Raw genomic sequence first — 23341 nt, 5'->3', positions numbered from 1 at the left:
AAATGAATGGAAACGATGCTTTTGACTTCAGAAAGCTTCCTCCACAGTGTTTCAGAAATGAATTATGCTTATAAGATGAAGACTGTACTTTGCTTTTGGGTTTGGCCCAAACAGCCCCAAACGGTACTCTATAAAACATCCTTCTGAGGGTTATTAACAGTCATCTCATGAAAATAGGCTTTCTGTGTTCCAAAGAGTTTGGGGAATGGTACATACTAAATCTTTCAACGGTTTATAGCGTAATAGTATGCTCGGTCGACACGAAGCTTAACTTTTTAATGGCCGTGTTTCCAAACATCATTTGAATTCTTGCAGTAAACACCTATTATTATCTTGAGGAACACGGTGTTTCTGAGCACACTCTCCGGAGAATACAGCTCTGAAGCTGGGGGTTATGGAAAGAGCCCAGGCTTTGAAGTCCAGCACACCTCCCTTCAAACACCAGCTCTGCCGCTTACCGGCTGTGTCCTTGGGTGAACAGTGCACTCATCACTTCTTTGAGGAGGGGCTAAGGACCTATGCCTGGCAGAGCGGTCGTAAGCCTCTGAGCTAAAATATACAAAGCGCCCACTTCAGTATCTCATGCACGGCAGATGCTCAGAAAATGTGGTTTGTACATCACCTCTAGGCCTCCCTCGAGCCTTGCAAAGCACACAGGTCCTGCCGGGAACGTGACTACTTTAGTTCATGTTCCAAAACTCCCAAAGTTGCAGCGCCAGGTCTCCAAAATGCCTCACTAATATAAACACCTGTCCCAATCCCTACATCACGAGGGGGCTGTGAACAGCTGACTTTTAAGAACAGATGAGAAATAGCTTCCTGTTTTCTTTTTTAATTTTATTTTATTTTAAAGATTCTATTTATTTTTAGAGAGGGGAATGGAAGGAGAAAGAGAGAGAGAGAAACATCAATGTGTGGTTGCCTCTCACATGGCCCCACTGGGGACCTGGCCCGCAACCCAGGCATGTGCCCTGACTGGGAATCGAACCTGCAACAATTCGGTTCATAGTCCGTGCTCAATCCACTGAGCTATGCCAGCCAGGCTAAAGGCTTCCTGTTTTAAGGCTGTGCTCCGATCAGCGCTTTTAGGACTTATGTGCGTATAGTCTACGTACATCTGAGAACTCGAGAAATATCCTAAAACGATTTACACTAAAAATTTGAACCGAGAGAATATACCTCCTCTTGAGAACCCTGTATGTGTAAACACACAGCTTGCATTTTACAATAACATGACTATCACTGAATACTTATATTTAATAATAATTAAATGATCATTATTGAGGGCACATTTTAAATAATAACTCAAATGTTAGAGACTGACTACCCCACTGTCAGGGTCATAGCTATGTAAAAAATAATAAAATTAAGAGAATAATTCCATTATCACTGGTGTCTACACGGATCTCAAGAATTTAGGTGTCGTGGGAGAAAGAAACCCGCCCCCCACACACACACACACGCACAGAGTGAATTTCAAAGTAGTAGCAAAAGGGTATCAGGGCTTGTATGTGTGGTTACGAGAACTGAAGATAGTTCGGCCTTGTGGCTGAGCCCACAAAGTCATCACATCAAAACAAGTCCAGTTGTGCTATGTTTATGAGGAATTGAGGTGAAATCCAAATCCATGACCATACTAGGGATTATTAATGCTGTTGGCTTCAGTTGCCTTTCATGGAGTGATAGCATTTTGGAGTAAGACGTATTCTCCTGCATATGACATTGAATCTACAACGAGTTCCCTTGTGAAGGTATTATTTGAAAGTGGAAAATGTCATTTGGTTGATTAGGAGACAAAAATCACATTGGGAATTAATCTTGTGCCACTGGTTTAGTGACCTGTGTGGCCAAGCCCATGTGTAGCTGGAGATGACACATGGGGGGGACAGTCTCTGTCACCAACATGCCACTCGGCCTGGGCAGCTCGGGCCCAGGAGCTCGTCCCTTCATCTCTGTAATGCTGGGTGGAGTGTCCACACACAGATAAAAAAGACACAGTACGAGAAAGTGTTCTGGAAAAAAACATAAAGCATTGCCCAGATCTTAGGAAGTAATATCCGTGACGTTTTTTCTGGACATCTAATTATCTGCTGTTGGGGATAAAAGGGCACCATTCTGATTTTTTTTCCCCTTTCATATGGAGGGAATTAAAGGGAATAGTTCTTGGTTGGAACACCTGCATTATAACTTTGGCTCCTGTAATTGCCTGCTGGGAGGTTTTAGGCCACGCAGTAACTCCATTTAAAAAGATTTGAAAAATTCATTGCCAGTTTCAGGATGTTCATGATAAGATATTAATAAATAGTTTTATTAGGCTTCTTTCTAAGAAGGCATATAATCCTTGACGTATAATTCTGGCACGTGATTCTTTTTTTAAAACGGCCAGTGTTCCAGGGGATTGAGATCTGACCTCTGTCCCAACAAGAAAAACAACGACATCACTTTACTGAGCTGTCTCCCATGTGCTTAACAAACACCATTTTATCCTCATACGATCCTGTGACATAAATAGCATGATGGCCCTTTTACAGATGAGGCCACTGGGGCAGCGAGAGCTTAAGGACAAAGCCCAGAGTGGCAGAGTGGCAGTGGCAGTGCCAAGACTTGACCTGAGGCTGTCGGGCTCTGACACCCGCCCCTGTACTCCACGTCACGCTCTCTGACGCCAGCACACCCGGGGCTGGAGCCCATGGAGCTCTGCCACCTTCAACAAGTTTCCTCCCCTCCCTTTCTAAGCCTCTGCCACCTCATTTGTAACATGGAAATAATAATAGCACCCTCTTCATAACGTTATTTATGGAGATTAAATTAATTACTGGATAAAAGCACCTAGCAAAGCGGCTGGCACAGGGGAAGTGCGAGTAATGCACGTCAGCTGCCCCACAAGATGTAAGTCATCGCTGGGCTCTACTTCCTCCCACTGGGCTGATCTCACCGAGCCCGGGGTGGCCGCTCCCCAAAGGAAGAGACAGAGCCAGGCTCATTGTTGCTGGACGGACAGTGGACTCCCAGTCCTCAGTACCCTCTCTCTTCGCTGCTCTGCAGCGGGCTCCTTGTCCTCAGGCCGGGCTTTCCAGCTGAGCCAGTTACATTCCTAACTCCTTTCTCACTGATCACTTTGCTGGGACACCCAACTCCAGGGACTCACCACAAGGCTGCAGAACCTACGGGCATGTGGGCCTTTCACAGAGGTTAGATGCCCATTAAGGTGGAAGGATTTTTCTTTTAGTTTTTCTTTTCAAAATTCTTTGATTCATAGGGAGAACTGCTAAATCCCAAAGACTCTGGATGCTGATTCTACACCACAAAGTTGAGCAAACCTGATCAGATGACATCCTCACAGGACTCTGGTGGTTTGGGCATGGTTTCTGGAACTCGGGTCTGTATCACAACAGGGGCACCCCAGTTTTCTACAAGACTCCCCAATACAGTCTATCAGCAACGCCTTGTTGAACCAAAATCTGCTTCTTTTCTGATGCTTTCAGCTGCTGCTGAGTTGGTTCCACTGAGCCACTCTGAGTCACTGCCACACACACTAGCCCATAAATACCCTGTAGGTGGGTTAATATTTATCATATGATGCTGTTAAACACTTTCTAGCAAAGAGATGAAACAGATACTGCTAAGATAATAGACAATAAGGTCATTAAAAAGAAAAAACTCAACTTATTTAGCAGGACTACCTGTCTCTCCCTCTTGCTTTGTACTAACTTGTCTTCACTGCCCGCCCATCAAGAATCGGGTACGTTGTGCACATCTGTGTGCAGAGTACCACCTGCAGTTCTGCAAATATGGTGCAGGGTGATACATTTTAAAAAACAAAAACAACGAAAAAGAGCCCTTCTATGAACCAGCCAGTACAGCAGGTACTTCCTGCTTGTTAATTCTACTTTTTCTTGTTAACAACCTCATGAAAGGCACTAATCTGCCTATTTATTTTTCTGTCTTTTCCGTTAGTGCCCCTCTATACCCCTAGCACTTAGCACAGTACCAGAAACAGACCTTTCTAATCCTTTACTGTTTGAGAGGTTGGACACAGGACGGTTGTAGACAGGAGGAAATAGCACTGAACGAGTGCATGCTTCCTTAGCCCCTGGGTCAGAGACTGTCACCTTCGAGGACAGATAATCCTGTTTTTCGTGTTTCTAGAATTCAAATGGATGTGCCCTAAATTAGACACCATCTGGTTCCTATGATCCAGACTTCAGAAAAAAACGTTTGTTTTCAGATTCCCGATTGTTCTAGAAGTGGAAAGCCTCTTTCTTGGCCTGTTGGCTTCTCTCTCCCTCCCTCTCTTCCTCCCACCCTCCTTCCCTCCTTCCCTTCTCCATCTCCCTCTTCCTTTGCCCTTCCCCCCAGCTACCTTTGGAGTTACAGTTGCAGGGTAAACAGCGGTCTCTCTCTCTCTGCTGGTAAAACCCCTCCTTGCATCGCTCGCAGTGAGCGCCTGCGGTGTTGTCGTTGCAGTGGAGGCAGCGGAATCCGTTCCCGGTCCGCCTGTGAAGTTCCGGATCAAAGATGCATTGCTGGGACTTCCCGTTGCAATCACAGACTGGGGATCAGGAAGAGAAAGGCATTGTTAGCAAACAAACACAGAGACAATTTGCGCGCATGTTGTATTCTCATTAATGCAAGTTGTGCAGGGGGTCTACAGCTTACTCCCAGCTACTTGATGGAGCAAGAGAATGCTCGAAAGGGGCGGAGCCAGGGCAAGTTCTGACTTCATCGAAGGAAGCAGCAGGTGTGCGGTGCTGGTGCGGTATTGCCCGGGAGAACAAGAGTCCAGGGTTACCCTCCCATCCAAGTCCTCAGAAGTCTTCTATGATGTGTTTTCATGTGAAAATTCCAGAATTAAATATTTGCAAGTAACTTATTTTAAAAACCCCATTCAACACCATAGAAAAAGTCTACTGGGCTAGAAGCCTGTCTAACAGCTGATAGCAACTTCTGTTCAAGACACACACTATCCGTTCCTCCAGGGGTGGTTGAGGCTGCGGAGCTAATACAGCTGCCTGGGCGGGCATCTCCTGCCCCACTCACTGTGCCCTGCGTGATCCTCCCAAAGCCAGGTAGCGAGAGAACCACAGTCCCACAAAGAACAGCCTTTCCCAAGTGTCCAGGAAAGTCTACCCTGTGGATACTGCAAAGAGACTCATGGAGCGACATCTCCACGTGGCACCTAAACAGCCAAGGAGGTAACATGTGGAAGTACCTGTGTGCCAGGTACACAGCAGACACTCAGAAAATGTTTCAGTCACCATGTAGAAAAGAGAAAGAGGATGGGCCTTGAGGTTAAAAGAATTGGGTCAAATACCAGCTCTGCAAGTTTCTTGGGCAAATTACTTGAACTCTCTGAATCCTGGCTCTTCTCTTATGAATGAACAAGCATAATCTGCCTTCCTGGATGGCAAGCAGGTCCCACTGAGAATATTCCTTTCCCACTGAGAAAAGAATACTAGTCCTTCCCCTCAGCTATTTTCTCCCTCACGCACATGAGACACGTGAGAAAAACATAACTTGACAGTTCTCCCAGTGGAGAACTGGGGTTTGAACCTGTCTGATGCCAAAACTCACTTTCCTTCCTCCGGGCACACTGTGTCTATTGGCCATGCAACCCCAAGGAGAGCCTGTTTCCAGAAGTGCCCAGAGCCATGCCTTACCCAGAGCATCAACAACAACGTCAACGAGTGTGCCAGGACGCACCAAGCCGCTGCCTGATGCGAGCCGCGTCAGGCTCTGAAGACACAAACGTGACTCAGTAAATCTTACGAGCTTCCTAAGGAACTTCCTTGTAAGAGCTCCTGACACTCTCTCAGGTTGCTGTGGATGCCATCTGGTCTAGGGGAGGTCAACGAACATCCACCAGAGCCCACTCTATTTCTAGGTCTTTACGTGATCGGTTCACAATAGCACTTCAACGTGAGTTTTATTGTCCCTATTTAACAGAAGAAGAAACAAATGCTTAGAGAAGGTAGTTACCTTGCTTGAAGTCACACAGCTAAACAGGCAAAGACATAATTTGCTCCCAGGTCTATCCCGCCACAAAGCCCTTCCCTTTCCACTTGAGAATCTGGTCTACCACGGAACATAGACATTCCTTTTATAAATTCAGCCCCCTCTCGCATCCTCCCTAACCTAGTAGGATCTGCTGTTTCTCCTTAGACAGTACTGGTTGTTATAAAAAAATTTATGGAGTTTTAAATCTGCCTCCTGGCCCTGGCTGGCATAGCTCAGTGGATTGAGCGTGGGCTGCGAACCAAAGTGTCACAGGTTCAATTCCCAGTCAGGGTACATGCCTGGGTTGCAGGTCACGGCCCCCAGCAACCACACATTGATGTTCCTCTCTCTCTCTCTTTCTCCCTCCCTTCCCTCTCTAAAAAATAAATAAATAAAATCTTTTTTAAAAAATCTGCCTCCTTCCCTGTAATTTTTACCATGTGTTCTTGTTCTTCCCTGGAAAACCACACACACACACACACACACACCCTACCCCTACTCTCTTCTCCTTTTGTTTATTTATTCCTCAGACATTTATTTCAGACATTGTTCTACAAGGCACAACATCAGCCAAGCCTTTGAATACCTGAAGATACTAACTATAGTATCGCTCTCCTTCATCTTCTCTTCTTCAGGTTAAACTGGGGATTATCATCTCCAAGACCTTCAACTATTTCCCATGTCATGATTTCTAGATTCTTCTTGACTACCCTTCTAGGAACGAGCTCCAATGTTCAATGTGTTTCTTCAAATGACCGGGATTAATTACAGTACTGCAAGTGTGGTTTGAACAGCTCAGCTTCCAACAAGACTAGATATTACAATTCCATGGATGCAGCCTAACATTTCATTAAACTGACAGCCTATTAAGTTTGCACTTAGTTCAAGGTCCCAGGGCTTTTCACAGAGCCGGTGCCAAGGCGAACCTTTCTCAATGAATGCTTGTGTAACTGATTGTGTGGATCTCCAGCAGATGTGCCACACAGCTGTCACAGGCTGTGAAACTTCTTCCAAGTATGTCATCAGGCACATACAAGAGCTGTTGAATTTACACCAGCCAATGATCCTTGTGTGATTACTCAGCTTCATCTCAGACAGCCAGTGCCCCTGTATGGTCCTGCATACCTCTGAGGAGCAATCTCAACATAATTATGAACTTTTCATTGTGCCTTTCTTACTCAGAACAAACTTTTTGCTGGTAATAGTTAACTTCATAAGGACAGCTCATGATATATTGAATTAGAGCAACATTGAAAAAAATAGAAAACCTTGTCATTATCTTTTTTTTTTACTACCTCCCTCACCTTCTGTCCAAGCTCTGTTCCCCGAAAGATCTGGGTTCTTCCTTTACTTTCACAGCCTTCCTGGGAGCTGCGGCCCAGTTCCAGCGGGGGAGGTCTGCCAGCGTCTCCACTCTCAAACCTGCCCAGCAGGCTATGGACCTCAAGCCAACCTACCCTCCTCCCTCTCCGTGGGTTTCCGGTCAAGCCCAGGGTCACGCTGGCTGGGCCGAGAGGACCCGCGGGCCGCAGGTCCGGGGAGTGCACTGCCTCCTGTGTCTGCATTATGGGATAGTCCCGTGAAGACACTCCCTCCAGCCTTGTCTGCGGGACTTGGGAGCTAGCGAGCTGTGCTGAGCTCAGCACTTAGCTGCACTGCTCTTGGCTCCACACTGAGTCTTCTGAACACTCACACCCAGAGAACGTGGGGCCAGAGTTTGCCCTTTTGCACGAATGACACTTCTTGTCGAGAACGCATTTGAAACATGGTCTCTCTCAAGCCATCACTCAAATTTAGACTAACTCCCCTAAAACTAATCACTACTCCATCTTACTACTGAGAAAAAAAAATCTCTGTTTCAAATTCTGTTTCAAATTTCTGACACTGGGCTTACCAAAATGGGCCTCACACAGCTTGAGCCTGGTCTTTCTTATTCTGTGACCGATTTCCGCACAACCACTACCAGGGACACACTGGTGACTGAAAGGCACCACCCAGCTAGGACAAGGCAACAAGGAGCAGTGGGGACTCTGCCAAAAGGGCTAAAGGAGAAGCTGCAGCTTACCCCGGGCCAGTCTTGCCACACAGCAATGATGTGCCCCGTAGTTAGCATTTCCCACTTGGGTTTTTAAAGAAGACAGAAATCTGGCTTTGTGTAGGAAATGTACTGATTTTTAAACGTTGAGAAAAAAATATATTTTGAAATGTATTTTTTAAATGAAGCTGGGCAAATCATTGCATTTGACTCCGCTCTTTAGACAGGCAGAAAGCACTCCCATGCTTTAAAAAAAGGAAAAAAGGAAGCCCTGGTTATGGCACAGGGTCTGGTCTGCAGCAGGAACTGAATGCTTTTTAATGGTCAGATGAATGCGTCATGTTCTCTTAAACTTCAGGAAACTCCTAGATGTGTTTCTACCATTCAGCGGACCCCACATGTCAACACATGTCTGGGCACGCCTTAAAAACACAAATGCCGACATTCACCAGATGCTCTCTTCCTTATTCCTGGAGAGGATGCTTTTTTGCACAGAAGCCCAGTCTAGAAAAAAGCATTTTCAATAACTAATAATACAATAATTTATTTAGAGAAATAGACCTAAATACAAAACTATAATACATTTTAAACAAAAGTCTAAACGTTTTTTTTAATTATCCTTTCTTTGCTTTGTGTTTAGTCTTACTCAGTTTGATGTCTAGGATTTTTTTCATTTTCCATTTGTAATCTACTTGCTATTCTTTCAAATTCTGGGCCAGCAGCAAATTTCCTGAATATGTTCTCTAGTTTCTGTCAGGGAGCCTTGACACAAAAGCAAGTGATGGGAGTATGAACATGAAGAAGGTCTTGGCCATTTCAGTCCATTCATTCATTCATTCATTCATTCAATAGTCCATTCATTATCAACAGTCCATTCATTCATCCATTCATCCAACAAGTATATACTGAGCATCTACTACATGCCAGGCCCTGTTCTAGGAACGGAGGTGACAGAGCAGTCTACAAAACCAATAGGTATCCAGCCCTCATGGAGTTTTCATGCAAGTGGGAGGGAAAGAAAATAAATAAGAAATATAGAGAGAATATTGGGATAGTGATATTTTTAAGGGAAAACACAGAAAGCAGTGAAAGAAAATAAATTTGGGGGGTAAGTAAGGTAGCTAAGGGAGAGAGGGCTGCAAAGTGCCATATGGCCGCTTCTTGTTTTACTTCTGCTTTGATACTGCTCTGTTCAGGCTCTGTGTCCATTTATCTCCCAGGCACCGTGTTTTCCTTATAAATTACCATGACTTGTTTGATAACAAATGTATCAAACTATTTGCCTGTCCAGCTGCTGCAGATTTTCTCTGTCCCTCCTGATAAATCCCCTTTCTCTCCAAAGTAACTCATCGATCGACTTTGCTTCACTGATTCTTCCTCCTTTTCCCTTCCGTCTTCTGTCCTTGGTCCGTGAGATGTGTATATAGTTCATTCATTTAATAAATGTCACTCCACACCAAACAGTGAGGCTGCGCTGGGCGCTTAGGCACCGGGATTTCGTGAAGAAGCAAATTTTTAAAAAAGGGGAGCTGCCAAGGTTTCATTTTGTCAAATAAGACGTAATGTATATATTTACTTAATGTATATTGTATAAATGTATATTTACTTAATGTATGATGGTTTTGTCAAACACTCATCACATTATCCATGTTTTCCTCATTTTACCAGCCACGGGTCCAGGACGTGGCCTTCAGACATCATTGTACCAGACAATCCAAATCAGCCTCCGACGACCCTGATCAGACCTGAGCCTTACGGGTCTAGGGATGAAGACAGGCAGGCCTCTCTCCCTCTCCCCCTGAACCCGGCACCGTAAGTGCCACGTCTCATCCATTTCTCATAGTTGACTATTCATTTGTACTGTGCCCTTTCCAAACTAGAGCCCTCTCTTCACAATTTCGTCCTGCCCTCTCTCTGTCCCCTCACTCCAACACCCTGTGACCCCTGTCTCCGCCAGCTGGGTCTCTCTCCCAGCTAATGGAGTGAGAGCACCAACTTTACTGCCAGCCTCTGTAAACACAAATCCAAAACCAAGTCATTGGACTCAGAGTTTTCACTTTTTTTTTTCAGTCTAGTGAAGCGTGAGTGGTAATCGGGTCTGCCTCTGCTGAATGCTCCCTCTTCGGCACTTAAGTATGTATTATAATAATAACTATTATAGCATACCGTCGCTGATCCTCAAAGGGCTTCTTAGAAAAACCTGCCAGGCAGCCAGACACAGGCCGATCCACCCACCACTGCCCCCCAGTCTCCCCCCAAGGAGCTGGAGACCCCCTGCCCACAATGGAGGGAGGCGTGCGGAAGCCCCCAGGCTCCCTTCACACCGCCACCTTCCCTCCAACACACGACTCCGGTGGTCGGGGCAGGAAGCGCGGGGCAAAGGCTGTTTCCAAGCTGTATCCTTAGGAGAATGGAAGGAAACCAAAAATATTTCCTCGGGTTGTACTGGGGGCAGGCGACGTCTTGCTATAATAACCAGCCGCGATGGCTGCAGTTCATCCAGACCCCGCTTTAAATTTTCCATAGGAAACGCTGCCCGCAATTCCGAGAAAGTCTCACGATTTGGCACTTGCCGGGCCATTGGTGTGAAGCAGATCCTCTCTCTATTGTTCTGAACTTCAGAAACATGCTCTGCTCGTCACCCAGGTGACCTCGTTGCCATCTTCATATAACTGATGGAATCATCGTGGTTTTAGTGCTCTTAACCATAACAACATAATTAAAAATTCAAACTCCTGTCAAAACCCTGCAGATTGGGCTCTGGCGACCTCTGCAACTTGAACCCCATTCCTCCGTCCCTCCCTTGTGCTCTGGCCTCTGGCACACAGACCTTCCCCGGAACCTGAGATGCAAGAAGCTCTTCCTCACCACAGGCCCTTACGTTTGCTATTTCCTTTGCCTGGGGCACTACCCGCTCCACCCTCCTTACACCCACGCAGCAACCAGAGAGATCTTTTTAAGAATCAGATTGCAGGGTCCCTGCTGATAACCCTTCAACTGCTTCTGCCTCTTCTGAGTGCCCACAGGACTTCAAGCTGCCTCTCCCTGGGCATTTATCACTTTCCCTCTCACGTCATCACCTTCTGTGCATGTGCCTTACATCCCCACGGGATGGAACACGGGACTTGGGACAGTGACTGTTGGATGGATGGACGGATGGAAGGGCAGATGGAAAAAATGGACAGAAGGAGGAAGGAAGGAAGTCTGACTCTAAAACATGTTCTAAAGAACATACAGAAATCTCCCAGGAGTCCAGGGAGCCAACATAGATTACATTGTCTACATATATGGCATTCAGTGTAAAAAAGCTAATGTTTCAACAAAAAAAATAAGTAAATAAATCTGCAGTGAAATGAGAACAGAGAGAATTCTAAGAGGAACGTGGTACTTTAAGTCAGAAGGAGTGTCTGAGACTTTCAGACTTTTTTTTGAGGTGGCTGCACACACCAGATGCGCTATTTCTGCACCAGGACTGCCTGCCCTTCTGCGGCCTGTGAGCCCGCGAAGGCCAGATGCCCGCCGACTCAAAGGGCAGCCAACCCAGGGCTGCGCAGGAGGAGGGGCAGGGCCTCGAGACCATGAGATCAGTTTGCAGCGATCTGGCAGCCTTGACAGGTAATGTACTTGGCTGGCTTGTGGGACTAGCTCACGAGCTAGGAATCTGGGCATCATGTTTGAACTTGACAGTGTGTGCTGGCTGCTATTACGTAGAGCTTTGCTGTCCTCACTTCCATTTCAGCTGCTTCGTGCACTGAGACTGATCCAGTTAAACAACAGCAAGTTTATAAAATAAGTTACCTGTAATCCCTTGCGGATGGGTCCAAGTATAAACCATTCAGAGATGACGCTCAATTCCCTTCCTTTCTCAGAGGGATGGTATGTGCCCTGTTTTTTCCTTTCCAGCATGTCGTGCCCCTCATGCCCTTTCTGGGACATGGAACCTTTTTCTCTCCTCCTTTTTTGGGTATTTTCTTTCCGTCAATATCACGATGCTATATTGTCAGACTGCTTCTTGGCCTCTGACCTTGTCCCCCCACACACCCAAGTCTTTGTGGGCCCCTCTCTTTCCGCAGCTCTAAATGCTGGCGTTCCTCAAGGCTCAGCCATGGCGAGCCTCCACGATCCTCACTCTAGAAATCTCTCCTCCTAGCCAAGGCCTTCCGTGATCGTGACAGGTGCTGACACGCCAAGACTCTTCCCTGGCCCAGATTTCATTCTCAACTTTAGACCCTCGTGCTCTGCCAGCCGCCTTACATTTCCAACGAGTTGTCTCAAGAGCTCATTACCCAAAACATGTTTAAAAGCAAACTCGTGGTTGTCACCCATCAAGTCAGAAAGCTGGGAGCTGTCCTTATAGGTTCTCTAGCTTCCTCACCTGACCAGATTCTATTCAACACCACGTTGTATGGATATGACCCAGGAAAGAGCTCAAGTCCACCCAAGCCCACCTCCACAGCAGCCACTCTAGACCACACCCCCATCAGCCCCGGCCTGCCATCACTTCCTAACTGCGCCTTCTCTTGTCTCCCTCCGCTTGGCAGTCACAAAACCTTCTCAAAGTACAAATTTTACCACGACCTCTCTGTTTAAAACTCTCTGATGCCTTTCCTTTACGTTTAGGGTAAATACCAGAATTCCTTAACATCGACCACAAAGATGTCCGTGTTCTAATCCTACACACTTTTCCAGCTGGGTTTCCCAAAACACTGCCCCCAGAGACATCTTTCTCTCCCTCCCTTTCATCTCACTGACACTTCATTTCATAGATTGCTCCCTCTGCGTCTTTGAGTTCTTGTTTGTAAAAGGAAACACATCATTGTGAGGACAGGTGAGTGGGGACCAACAATCCTAATCACCGTCTTCCCTGTTGTTGGTTCAGAGAAGTGACGCTAAAAATGAAACATGACTTTATCTTATTGAATATCGTTCCGTTTCTTGGAGACAACGAACTGGCCTCATGTAAGATAGCAACTGTCACCTCCAAGCAAATAGGTAGATTGAAAATGATGAATAAAGTTACAGTAATGTTGAGAATAGTGTTGCCTGTTTAAAAAGTGACAAATGCTTATTTTCAAAACAAAAGCAATGATTGAAAGTGTCCTTAAATAGCCATCTGTTTTATTTTTACAAATACTCAAACTGCACATTACCTACAAAGTCTAAAGCAGGATACATACCTGATACCTATCAGTTTGGTATCAAAAGTATTGGAAGTTATCATCCCATTTGCAAAACATCGAAGTCTCCATATTGGGGTAATCACTTCATACATTATATAAATATCTAAGCACTACAATGTACACCTGAAATGAATATACTATTATATGTCAACTGTAGTTGAAAAAAAATTAAAGTAAATAAATTTAAAAATCAAAGTCTCTAAATCTGAGATACTCAAGATGACAAGATGCGTATGTTTATTATATTATACTTAACATGTTATGATAAAAATGCTCATACGTATTTTCTAGTTTTAAAACCTCCTACGTGAAATTTTTCTTTCTGCTGCTTAATAGGGTTCTCAGCCTGGGTGAATACTTTAAAATAAAATCTGAACAGTTCATCATTGAAACTGATCTTGAAATTTATGATTTAACGTGTGGCTGCTTCCAGTTTTATCTTTTCAGAGTATGTCACAACACGTCTTCTCATTAGAATAAGAGAACTGAACCAGCACTTCACTTGCTAAGAATCGTTGAACTGAATTCTGTTTTTTCGCCCACATTTCTCACAGCTGCCTTTTCAGCCAATGCAACCAGAACCATATGCTGCCAGATTCCTTCGGTTCCCAGGACATGCAAAGGCCCAAGCAGGGTGGGCGGGGTGCACCCGGGAGGGCTCCCAGCAGGGGAATAGTGGGGGTCAGCCCTCTGCTCACACTGGCCGTTCACAATGATAAAAAACATGGGCAAATCTTTCCAACTCCAAATTGTCCAAAGTTACCAACAGTCCAAGAAACTCAGATAAATGCATTTCCTTTGAAAGATTGTGACTGAAAAGGAATCATCTATTTTCACTGATTTTATAGCACATGTTGTTATAACCTAGACTTGGAAAAGACACATGTGGACTTAAAGAACTCAGCCTCGGGAAGATGACGCCAGGAAGCCACACCTGGAAATGTCTCCCCCCCACTCCCCAGCAGGTCCAGGCAGCCAGTGGAGAGAGGGAAAGAAAGCCCCAGTGAACACTGAGGTGGGGGACACTGATTTCCGTCTGACAAGCAAAGGAACAGGCTGAGGGCTCAGTCTGAGTGAGTTCAAAGGCGAGAGGGAGGAGAACAGGACAGGTGGAGGTGACACCAAAGCGAAGACCGAATGGACAGACATCATGTATGAGGCATCTGAATGAAGAAAGGTTAAAAGGAAGTTCTGATTTGGACTGAAATTCTGATCTGTACTGAAATTGTTGGAGTATCCATTACATGCGGTATTTCAACCGTCAACACTTGTGCTGTGTTGGCTCCTTTAAAAAACTACTGACTAATTCTCCCTCTTTAAAGCTTTAATTGCTTTTATGAACAGCATATTTTTGCACATGGAGATTAGCCACAGATGTTTTGCTATCACCACATCCCTTCACAAAGATGTCTACACTTAGGTGTGTGTGTGCGTGCCTAGTACCTACACCATCACAGTTCCCAGTTGTGACAAAGGAGCAATGGTAATTCGTGTAGCACTTACTGTGTTGGGAGAATATGTATGGAGTGTATTTATAACATCTTCCTTACAGACTCTTTTCTGAAAAAAAATCCATTTGAAAACAATACGTTAAAATTTTACTGCTTAAAGTCAGAAAATGAATCAAATGGCCTTTTGGGAGCTCAACCATCTTTATATATCCATAATTACAAGTAACAAACACTCCAAGAAGGGTTTGGACCACGAGCCCTCCGGGCGTGGAAGCCGTGTGTCCTGGATCTCAGTCGGACAAGTGTGACGTCACTTCCTCTCGGTCTCCACAGCGCTCAGCATGGGGGGAGGGGGGAGGAGGGAGGGGGGAGGGTGGGGAGGTCCCCTCCCACCACAGATAACCCCCCTCAATGAGGCCAGAGGAGAAGGTAGGGTCACTGGTGGACCCATCTGCAAACAGACCTGTCTGTTTGAGATGAGAGATGATCCTTAAACTTCAGGAATCTCCTTTTACCAAAATCAAAATGGGCAGTGATTTGAAACAGCAGTAAATGTGTGTGAAGAAGGTTATATGTTCAATGTTCTATTTACTGCACATATTTACTGCACATAGACACGCCTCTGAAAGACTCCAAAACTTACACCCATGGTCTCCAACGGGGGGAGGAAAATAAACTGGACACGAGTCTGCACGTACAGATTCAAAATGTCCATGGCCTTTGAAGAACAATGGCTGGCGGAACGGAGAGGCTAACCACGGTCCCTTAAACTGTCCTTTTTTACAACCGAGCCACTTGTTCAATTCCAAGCTGCGTGAAACTCTGACAGCAGACTCGGGCCAAAAGAGAGAGAGGAAAAGAAACTTGATTATTGGAAATCTGTTCTTTTGTCAGTGCCCCACACACTAGAGTTTATCCTTGTTTTTACCCCGTCGTTTTCACATGCTCGAAGGAATGGCTGCTCTGTTGACCCACATGCACACAGAGAGACTTCAGATGTCCCACCTAGAGACACAAGGATGTTCTTCACTATATTGCTAGACCAAGATGCCGTCAAGTCTGAAATTAATTAAAATGAAAACTCTGAAGGGTAAGAATAAGCCAAAAAGGTCTCTTGCTAGGGAACGCTAGCGACTGAAGTCAGGTCCTGGGACCGGCTGTCCCAGGGTGTCAGGGTGACTAGTTTTCTGGGCCTGGACCTTCCGATCTGTAGGCGAGGATCACACAGGCTTGATTCCAGCTCCGCTGCAGCCAACTGTGGGAATTCGGACGCTTCCTTCACCTCTCTGAGTGTCCCTCTCCTCGTCTATAAAATGAGAGGCTCTTGTAGAGAACCCCCGTGGCCCATTCCCCCTTAGTTCCAAGACGCTGTAATAAGGGAAGAAAGTGGTGAAACATGCAAGCCTTTTGTCAAGAAATGCCCCACATATGTGCAGCAGGAGATCTGGATAATTTTTCCAAAGCCTAAGTTAGTGTGAGAAAGGACTTGGCTGCGATTTATTATTTTTTTTAGAATGTGAAGATCATATTCACACAAGAAATAAAAATAAAATCTGGAAGAGAAACAGTTGGAATTCTGTACACGGTGTAGAAGCCTGAAGAAGTCCAGAGTATGTAACGTATGCGGTTGCTCAATTGAACTCCACCTCTCTGCTGATAGAGTGGAATGGGAGGGCGCCAGCCCTTCTTACGCGGATCAGTGTTGGGAGAACCATTCTTTTCGCCTTCTGTAATTGTGACATAAGAAGCCTAGTTGGTTGGACAAGCATATACATAGACATACAGTCACCCACAGACACAGAAAAGACTTAGCTTTCGGTTTGGGTATGACATTACATCATGTGCCTGGAGGTTACATTAGAACACAGCCCAGGAGTGATCTAATAATCTACCAGGTCTAATTTGTGACTAAATTCGAGTATTCTAGAATCTGCGGGGCTTTCTATTTCTGTACTGGTGATAGATGATTCAAGTCTTTGCAAATGTCTCTGGGGGGAAAACATCAGTACAGTTGAGCCACTAAGAACTGAAATGGAACAAAGAGTCCCAGGATTGACATCTTAATTTCACACTCCTGAATTTCCCATAAATACTGGTCACAAGTCAACATTCTTCCTCAGTGTCTTGGACCAGCAGAGCTAAACCAGTGGCTGGCTACCCCTAATGCAGGACACCCAGAATTTAAGCCTACATAGAAATTTCCAACTTGCACTCCGACCCAGTTCCATACTCCTGTTTATTGTGTGCATTTGAATATAAGGTAAAGGTGTTTATTTTTCAATTTTTTAATCTGGAGGGGGGGGAGGTCACATGTAAGTCTTTTCACAACCTCTCATACCATAGGGCACTTTCTCAAGGATTTTATTTTAAAACTAATGTATTGTTTGGGGAAGACACATTAATGTGAAATGACCCCGATCCATGTTGTGGATAGCTATCCATGAGAAAGAGGCCAATTCTCAAAACTTTTTTATTATCTCACAGTTGTCAGTGCTGCAAGTTGTCATAAATAAGCATTTCGAGATGATTATGTTGCGAAGAGCACAATGTATACTTAAAGATGACTTAAATATTTTGAAAATTGTGGACTTTCTAATGACAGAATTAAAAAAGATTCAAATAGGGCTGTTTCTCGAGCCACCTAGTCTGAAGTGAAGAAGAAACTGTATTAAAGTGGCTTAGGGATCCGAGAGCTGAATGGAAAGAGTTTGACTATAATTATTTCATGACATGCGAATGAACTAACCACTATTTCTAAGTAGTTCACAAATTATGTGACTTTAAATATGTTTGTGTAGCTAATTTACTAAATGAAATATAAAGAGGCATGGAACGACTACATCTGTATTGCTAAATATTTTCATGATTAAGTTGGCCAAGATTTTTTTTTGGTGGGAGGGATGGAGAACAGTGGGGAGACCTTAACCACTAAGAGGTGAAAGGCCATCCACTGTGGGGTCACCTTGTACTCGGGCGTGTTCCAGAGAGCAGCAGACTTGCTGAGTCCGCGTGTGATGAGGCTGGTGGTGGGCAACACGCAAGGAGAAGACAGGGTATAAAACCCAACCTTGAAATCCCAGTCTGCTTTGGGTTCCTGGTCAGGTTCTCTATCATTTGTTTGTTTGGGTAAAACTTAGGGTTTGTTTCAGCTTAAACAGAAGGCTCCTCATCATCTTTCTTGAGCTAATTCGAGGAGCCTTCAACAACGTCACCACTTAAAACTGAGAAGGCAAGACACTGACATTCAGTATTGGCAGGCTAGTACGTTACATAATAATAATATGGAAGGCATGGGTAGTGCTTGCGAGGCACTGTGCAAAGTGCTTGACATGTAATGATCACAGCCATTTATTGTTATTAGCATCTTAGACATGAGGAAACCGAGGAACAGGTACAGCAGCTTGCCAAAATCCCACCACTGGTAAATGGCAGAGCTAGGATTTGAACCCAGGCCATCTCATTCCAGAGCCTACACTCTTACGCATGATGCTATGCCACTTACACAACTTAAATAACAGGATCTACGAGAGTACAAACTTTCCACGGGGCCTCCCCACTGCTCATAGCACCTCTTTTCCAGCACCCGGCCATGGGAGAAGCCACATTCGTGATCTATAATAATCTCGGAATCTGAGCTCACCATTTTAGGACAATTGCTTCAAAATTTACCTGATGGCCGAATCCAACAGTGTATTTTAGTCCTCATCTTTGTATATTCATATTTTTATACCTGAATTCCATTTGTCACTCCTACAAGGTTGAAACTCTAGTTAACTCTTTGGCTAACGAAACACGCCTTTTCCTTCATTCTCCTCTCTCCTCAATGCTCGTTCCTCTGGAGTCTCCTTCATTGCTCTTGCATCCCCTCGTTAAGTGTCGAGGTTCCTTTTACCTGTGTCCCAGGTAGTCTCATCTATTGTCAAGGCTTTGCTGTCCACCTTTGGGCTCCCCACTTTATATTTCAAACGTTCCTCCTAAAGTTCAAAATCATCGTTCTGGCTATTGACCAGGGCTGTTGACTAGGGCTGTTGACCAGGGCTGTTGGATATTTCTACTCTTCATCTCAAATTCGGGTCCCCACAGGAACTCAGTCCCTCCTCTTCACTGCTGAGCCTTGCTCCCAAAGCTCATACTTCTCTTACAGTCCTGGTTTCCTTTCATGACATCACTGTCTAACCAATCACATGATCTGAAGCCCTGGGCCCATCCTGAATGCTTATTCCTCCCAATCTTCCCTTACTCGTATTCCTAACACACACACTTACTGGATCACCCAGTGCTTTCGATTTTACCTTCTAAACACCTCTGTAGCTTGTCTCCTTTTTCTATTTCCACCACAATGATGAAAGCCTTTGTCCTCTCTCATTTGTACTTTTGCAGCGACTGTTCATTGGCCTCTCCCAGCTCAGCTTCATCCTCCAAGCCCTTTGAGCAGGCGAACCCACCCACTCCCTGCTTATAAACCATCTCCATCTGTTTATCTTCAGGGACTGCACAGCCTGGCGTGTAAGTCAGTCTCTCCAGGACCAGACTCTTGGCTACATATCTAGTCTCCATCTAGCCCCTTCTCCAGTCATGCCCGCCCCATGAACTGGGATCCGGACTATCGCAGCTACAGTCTCTCACACCAACTGCGAGCTCCTGAGTGGGAGTACTCATCTTCCTTACTGATCTCCAGATATCTGAGTTCACTATACCTATACTGTTGGCCTTAGACATTTTTTAAAATATGGTTCCAGGCATTGTAAGACACTTTACAACAGTCGCTCATCCTTTTGGTAGCTCTACGGGGTTGCACGGCACTACTGCCTCCATCTAACATCTAACAGGCGAGGAAGCAGACTCACGCCGCTGAGGAGCCTGAAAGATCACTTATCGGGGTGTAGGAAGTGGCTGAGGTAAAAGCTGAAGCCAGGTCAGGGCGACTGCAAACACCATGCTGAGACCAACCCTGAAAGCCTCGCTGGTGACATCTAACACCAGGATCTCACCTTTGAGGGAACAACCAAGAAGCAACATCGTGGCTTTAGGCTCTCTCAGGTGCGGCCCACAGAAGGCACCAGGCCAGTCACTTAGGGAGGTGGCAAGTTCCATGCTTTCCACCCAACTTCCACCCCATCCCGGTGTCCTATGGATGGAAAAGCACGCCTTCTCTGCCCTAACACCAAATCTTTCACTCTCCTTGACCCCCAAAATGATGACCTTTGAGAAGGGAGTCTAATACTTTAAGCAGTCCATCCCCAAAGACGAGGAAGGTCTAGAAATGAGCCTGAACCCTGCCTCTGACTCAATGGTCTAGAAGACAGAACGCTCAAAGCTGGCCCTTCCTTGAGAAGGGAGAGCCCAAGCTCTGTGCACTTGAGTCTGATTTCGTTAAGCAGTTGATAGCACCCCACACATTAGTTTCTCCTTTCTAATGTCCACACACACACACACACACACACACACACTCAACTATAGCCAAGGGGAAAGTTGCTTCAATAATTATCCATTATGTAAATAAATATGTACCTTGTTTCCTTATTACTTTTGTAACATGATCCCAAAAGTTTCGGCCTAAGAACCCTGAATCAAATTCTAATTCTGTCTCTGCCAACAGCTGCCTGTGTGGCTTTGTGCAAATCCATTTCCATTTTCACATCTCTGTAAGCCAACAGAGTCTCGTAGTCGATCTACAAGCCGCCCCTGTGGGTGCTAACATTCCGAGACTATGCTTACTTTTCCAATGTCTTTCACTAGGTTAAGACTATTTATCCCAACTCAGGGGGAACTAACCTACATGATCATTTTCATAAATAGTTTTTTTTAAGATTTTATTTATTTATTTTTAGAGAGGGAAGGGAGGGAGAGAGAGAGAGAGAGAGAGAGAAACATCAATGTGTGGTTGCTGGGGGCCATGGGCTGCAACCCAGGTATGTGCCCTAATTGGGAATCGAACCTGCAATGCTTTGGTTCGCAGCCCGCGCTCAATCCACTGAGCGATGCCAGCCAGGGCTTCATAAATAGTTTTTAACATGATAGTCACGATGATGGGGTTGGAACTTAATTCCAAAAATATTTTAGAAAAAAAAAGGATCCGTATCAATGCATTTAAGTACATGCTAAAATATTCATGCCAGTCACATACATTCAGGGCAATGCCATCCAGACTGCCCCATAATAAAGGGACTATCGAAGATGACCCCATGTGCAATTGAAAATTGTCTCAAGGTCACACATGCACAAGTGTGAGAATGGCTCTTCGCCCTATTGAAATGATTATTGGAATGCCATCGGGTGCAGGAAGCAGCATAAACATAAAAATTCAGGGTAAGTACACAGGTAAGTGTCACTAGTAGAACTAAGTGACAAGGAAAACACCCGTTGTGTGTTGTCATAGCTGATACATGCGGACAGTAGGCGGTTGCTAGGCTGTCTGAAAGTTTTGTTTACGTCTGCTGAGCTGCTAACCGGGTGCCGCAGAGAGGAGCAAACGATCTATGACGTATTATTGCTGAATAAATGCCTGTTGGAGAAATACTATGTGCAAATACTATAAAAGGGAACATTAATCAAAAGTAAAGCATCTTTAAGACTGGTAAGCCTCATTTTCCACCTCCAAGATGAAACGGGAATTTCAGAAGGATTATTGAAGAGGTTCGTTTTCCATCTTAGTGCTGTTCAGTCACAGAAAACATGCCCACCAAAGTCCCATCAATGAGAGCAAGCAACGGGAGAAGGATTTCCACACCGACATACTACTGATTGCACAGGGCCCCCTGATCAAAAAAAGCAGTCAAGGGACACTGTTAAAGTAAGGAAAACCCTGGTCTGGCACACCTATTGGCTTCCTATTTTTAAGGGAGACAGGTCTATAAGGTAATACTAGTAGTCTTAGAGAAACCCCGTCTCTGGGAAAGTCCCAGAGAGGCGTAGGGGAGGGAGCTCTGAAGAGGTCCCGGCAGAGTGGGCATCCTCGGAGCTGCCTGCAACCACCACAGTCCGCACGGAAAGGCCAGTTCACAGCCCGGGGCTGCGACGTCTCCGCCTGGCAGCCGACTCACCTTCCCTCCTGGAGGTGGCCCGGGCGGCAGGCAGGAGCAGCGAGAGGCAGAGGCAGCAGCTGAGCCAGAGCGCAGGCATGGCCGGGCCGGGCCGACGCGCCTTCCGCCGCTGCAGGGGTCGCTGCCCGGCGCCTGGAGGCTGGTGGTTCTCACTCTGCGCTCCGCAGTGCCTTCCTGTTCCTCGATCAGGTGGTTTTATCGACTCTTCTACCTGACTCAGTCCTGACAGGAAGAGAGCCTGCGTTTCAGGGTGTGACTCACCTGTGAATAAGGAGGACCCAGCCCTCGGGAGGCAGACAAACAGCACACACCGAGCTGTAAAAGCGCTCACCCCAGCCGCGGGCTCCCCCCTCGCGCACACCTGGCCGGGCCTTGGGTGTGGCGCCGGGGCTGCGGCCCAGGGATCCTTCTGGAGGACTGTGCCAGAGGCCTCCTTCTCTCCCGGGGTGGTCCAGGGGCACAGAGGGAGCTAGCAACCCGCCCCTTCCTCAAACTGGGAGGTCCAGTTTCAAGTGCGCAAACTCAGAAATAAATCGGCAGCCCCGATCAGCTGTGATCTAAAAGGCATCCAGGAGAACAGGGCAGTCGGAGAGGGACCACAGGGTCCTCTTCTTCCTCCGGCCTAGGCTCAGCCTCTTTCGGACACACAGCAGTCGGACCCCTGCCCACCCACTCTGCTGACACCTCATCCTTTCCCTCACCATCAGGGGCCAGGACTAACGGCTCCTCTCCTGGGTCGCCATAACCTCCTGATCACCTGGACTACCAACTCATGAAATCCCCTGTGGACAGGTGGGCCCCTTACGAAGGCCAGATATCATTCTGTATCCCTAACAACAGGTACAGCTTCTAGCTCACAGTCGGTGCAAAACTGATGCTCTGTCGAATTGAATAAAAAAGAGGATACAGATGTATTACCCTTCTACATCTCAGGCCATATATTTCTCTGACCATTCTCTATGGACCCATCAGAAAATGTTTGTTGACACCAGCTGTGAGTGTCATCCAAGGCCACTGTGCTAGGTGACATGAGTGAAATCTAGAAAACTGAGCATCTGGGCACATCCAGCATCGTCCCTTCATGTCCCTGCATCCTCTGCTCCTTGTGTTTCCACCCGTCCGCAGTGTCCCACCGCCCAGGAGCACCGAAGAATAGAGGCTTCCAAAATGAATCTCAAGTTTTCTAGGCTAAAATTTTATTTTAGTGCAGACTACTCTTGTTTACTGTATCTCAAACGGTGGAACAGATATTTGCATCTATCATCATGTTTGGATAGCTAGCACATACATCATACCTACTATTTGTCGTCATTGTTGTAAGTCCTTTATCCGTAATGACCTTTAGTCTTCCAAACAATGTTATGAAATAGGTGTGCTATTAATTTCCCCTTTTTGCAGATGGTAAAACAGAGGCTTGGAAAGATCGAATCACGTGCCCAGAGCCACATGTGGCAAAGCCAAGGTTCCAAACCAGGCAATGTAGCTCCAGAGCCCATAAACCCTTCGTGAGGTCAGATTACAAAGCGCCAGGAAGGAGACAAATTGACAGTTTTGAATGAATTCAATAGGCAGTCAATGGTTACTTGTCTGCATTACAACCCAAGCAGGTTGTGGACTATGGGCCCACGTCAATAA

The 23341-nt window shown here is 45.8% G+C and overlaps 1 protein-coding gene across 1 annotated transcript in view; it reads right to left on the bottom strand.

Moving 5' to 3' along the window:
- Positions 1 to 21928, bottom strand: part of LAMC2 (laminin subunit gamma 2) — a 53911-nt gene extending 31983 nt beyond the window's left edge. Inside the window, exons 1-2 of the mRNA XM_045838743.1 lie at positions 21707 to 21928; positions 4364 to 4552 (exon numbers count right to left, since the gene is read on the bottom strand). Of these exons, the coding sequence (XP_045694699.1) occupies positions 4364 to 4552; positions 21707 to 21785 (268 nt within the window). The 5' untranslated portion in view covers positions 21786 to 21928. The remainder of the gene's footprint in view (positions 1 to 4363; positions 4553 to 21706) is intronic.
- Between the last annotated feature and the right edge of the window lie 1413 nt (positions 21929 to 23341).

Source organism: Phyllostomus hastatus, unplaced genomic scaffold, assembly GCF_019186645.2.
Source record: "Phyllostomus hastatus isolate PE091 unplaced genomic scaffold, TTU_PhHast_1.1 phas_contig_283, whole genome shotgun sequence".
Lineage (NCBI taxonomy): Eukaryota > Metazoa > Chordata > Mammalia > Chiroptera > Phyllostomidae > Phyllostomus > Phyllostomus hastatus.
Note: the sequence above shows the minus strand (reverse complement) of the source record. Positions and strands in the feature narration are given on the sequence as shown.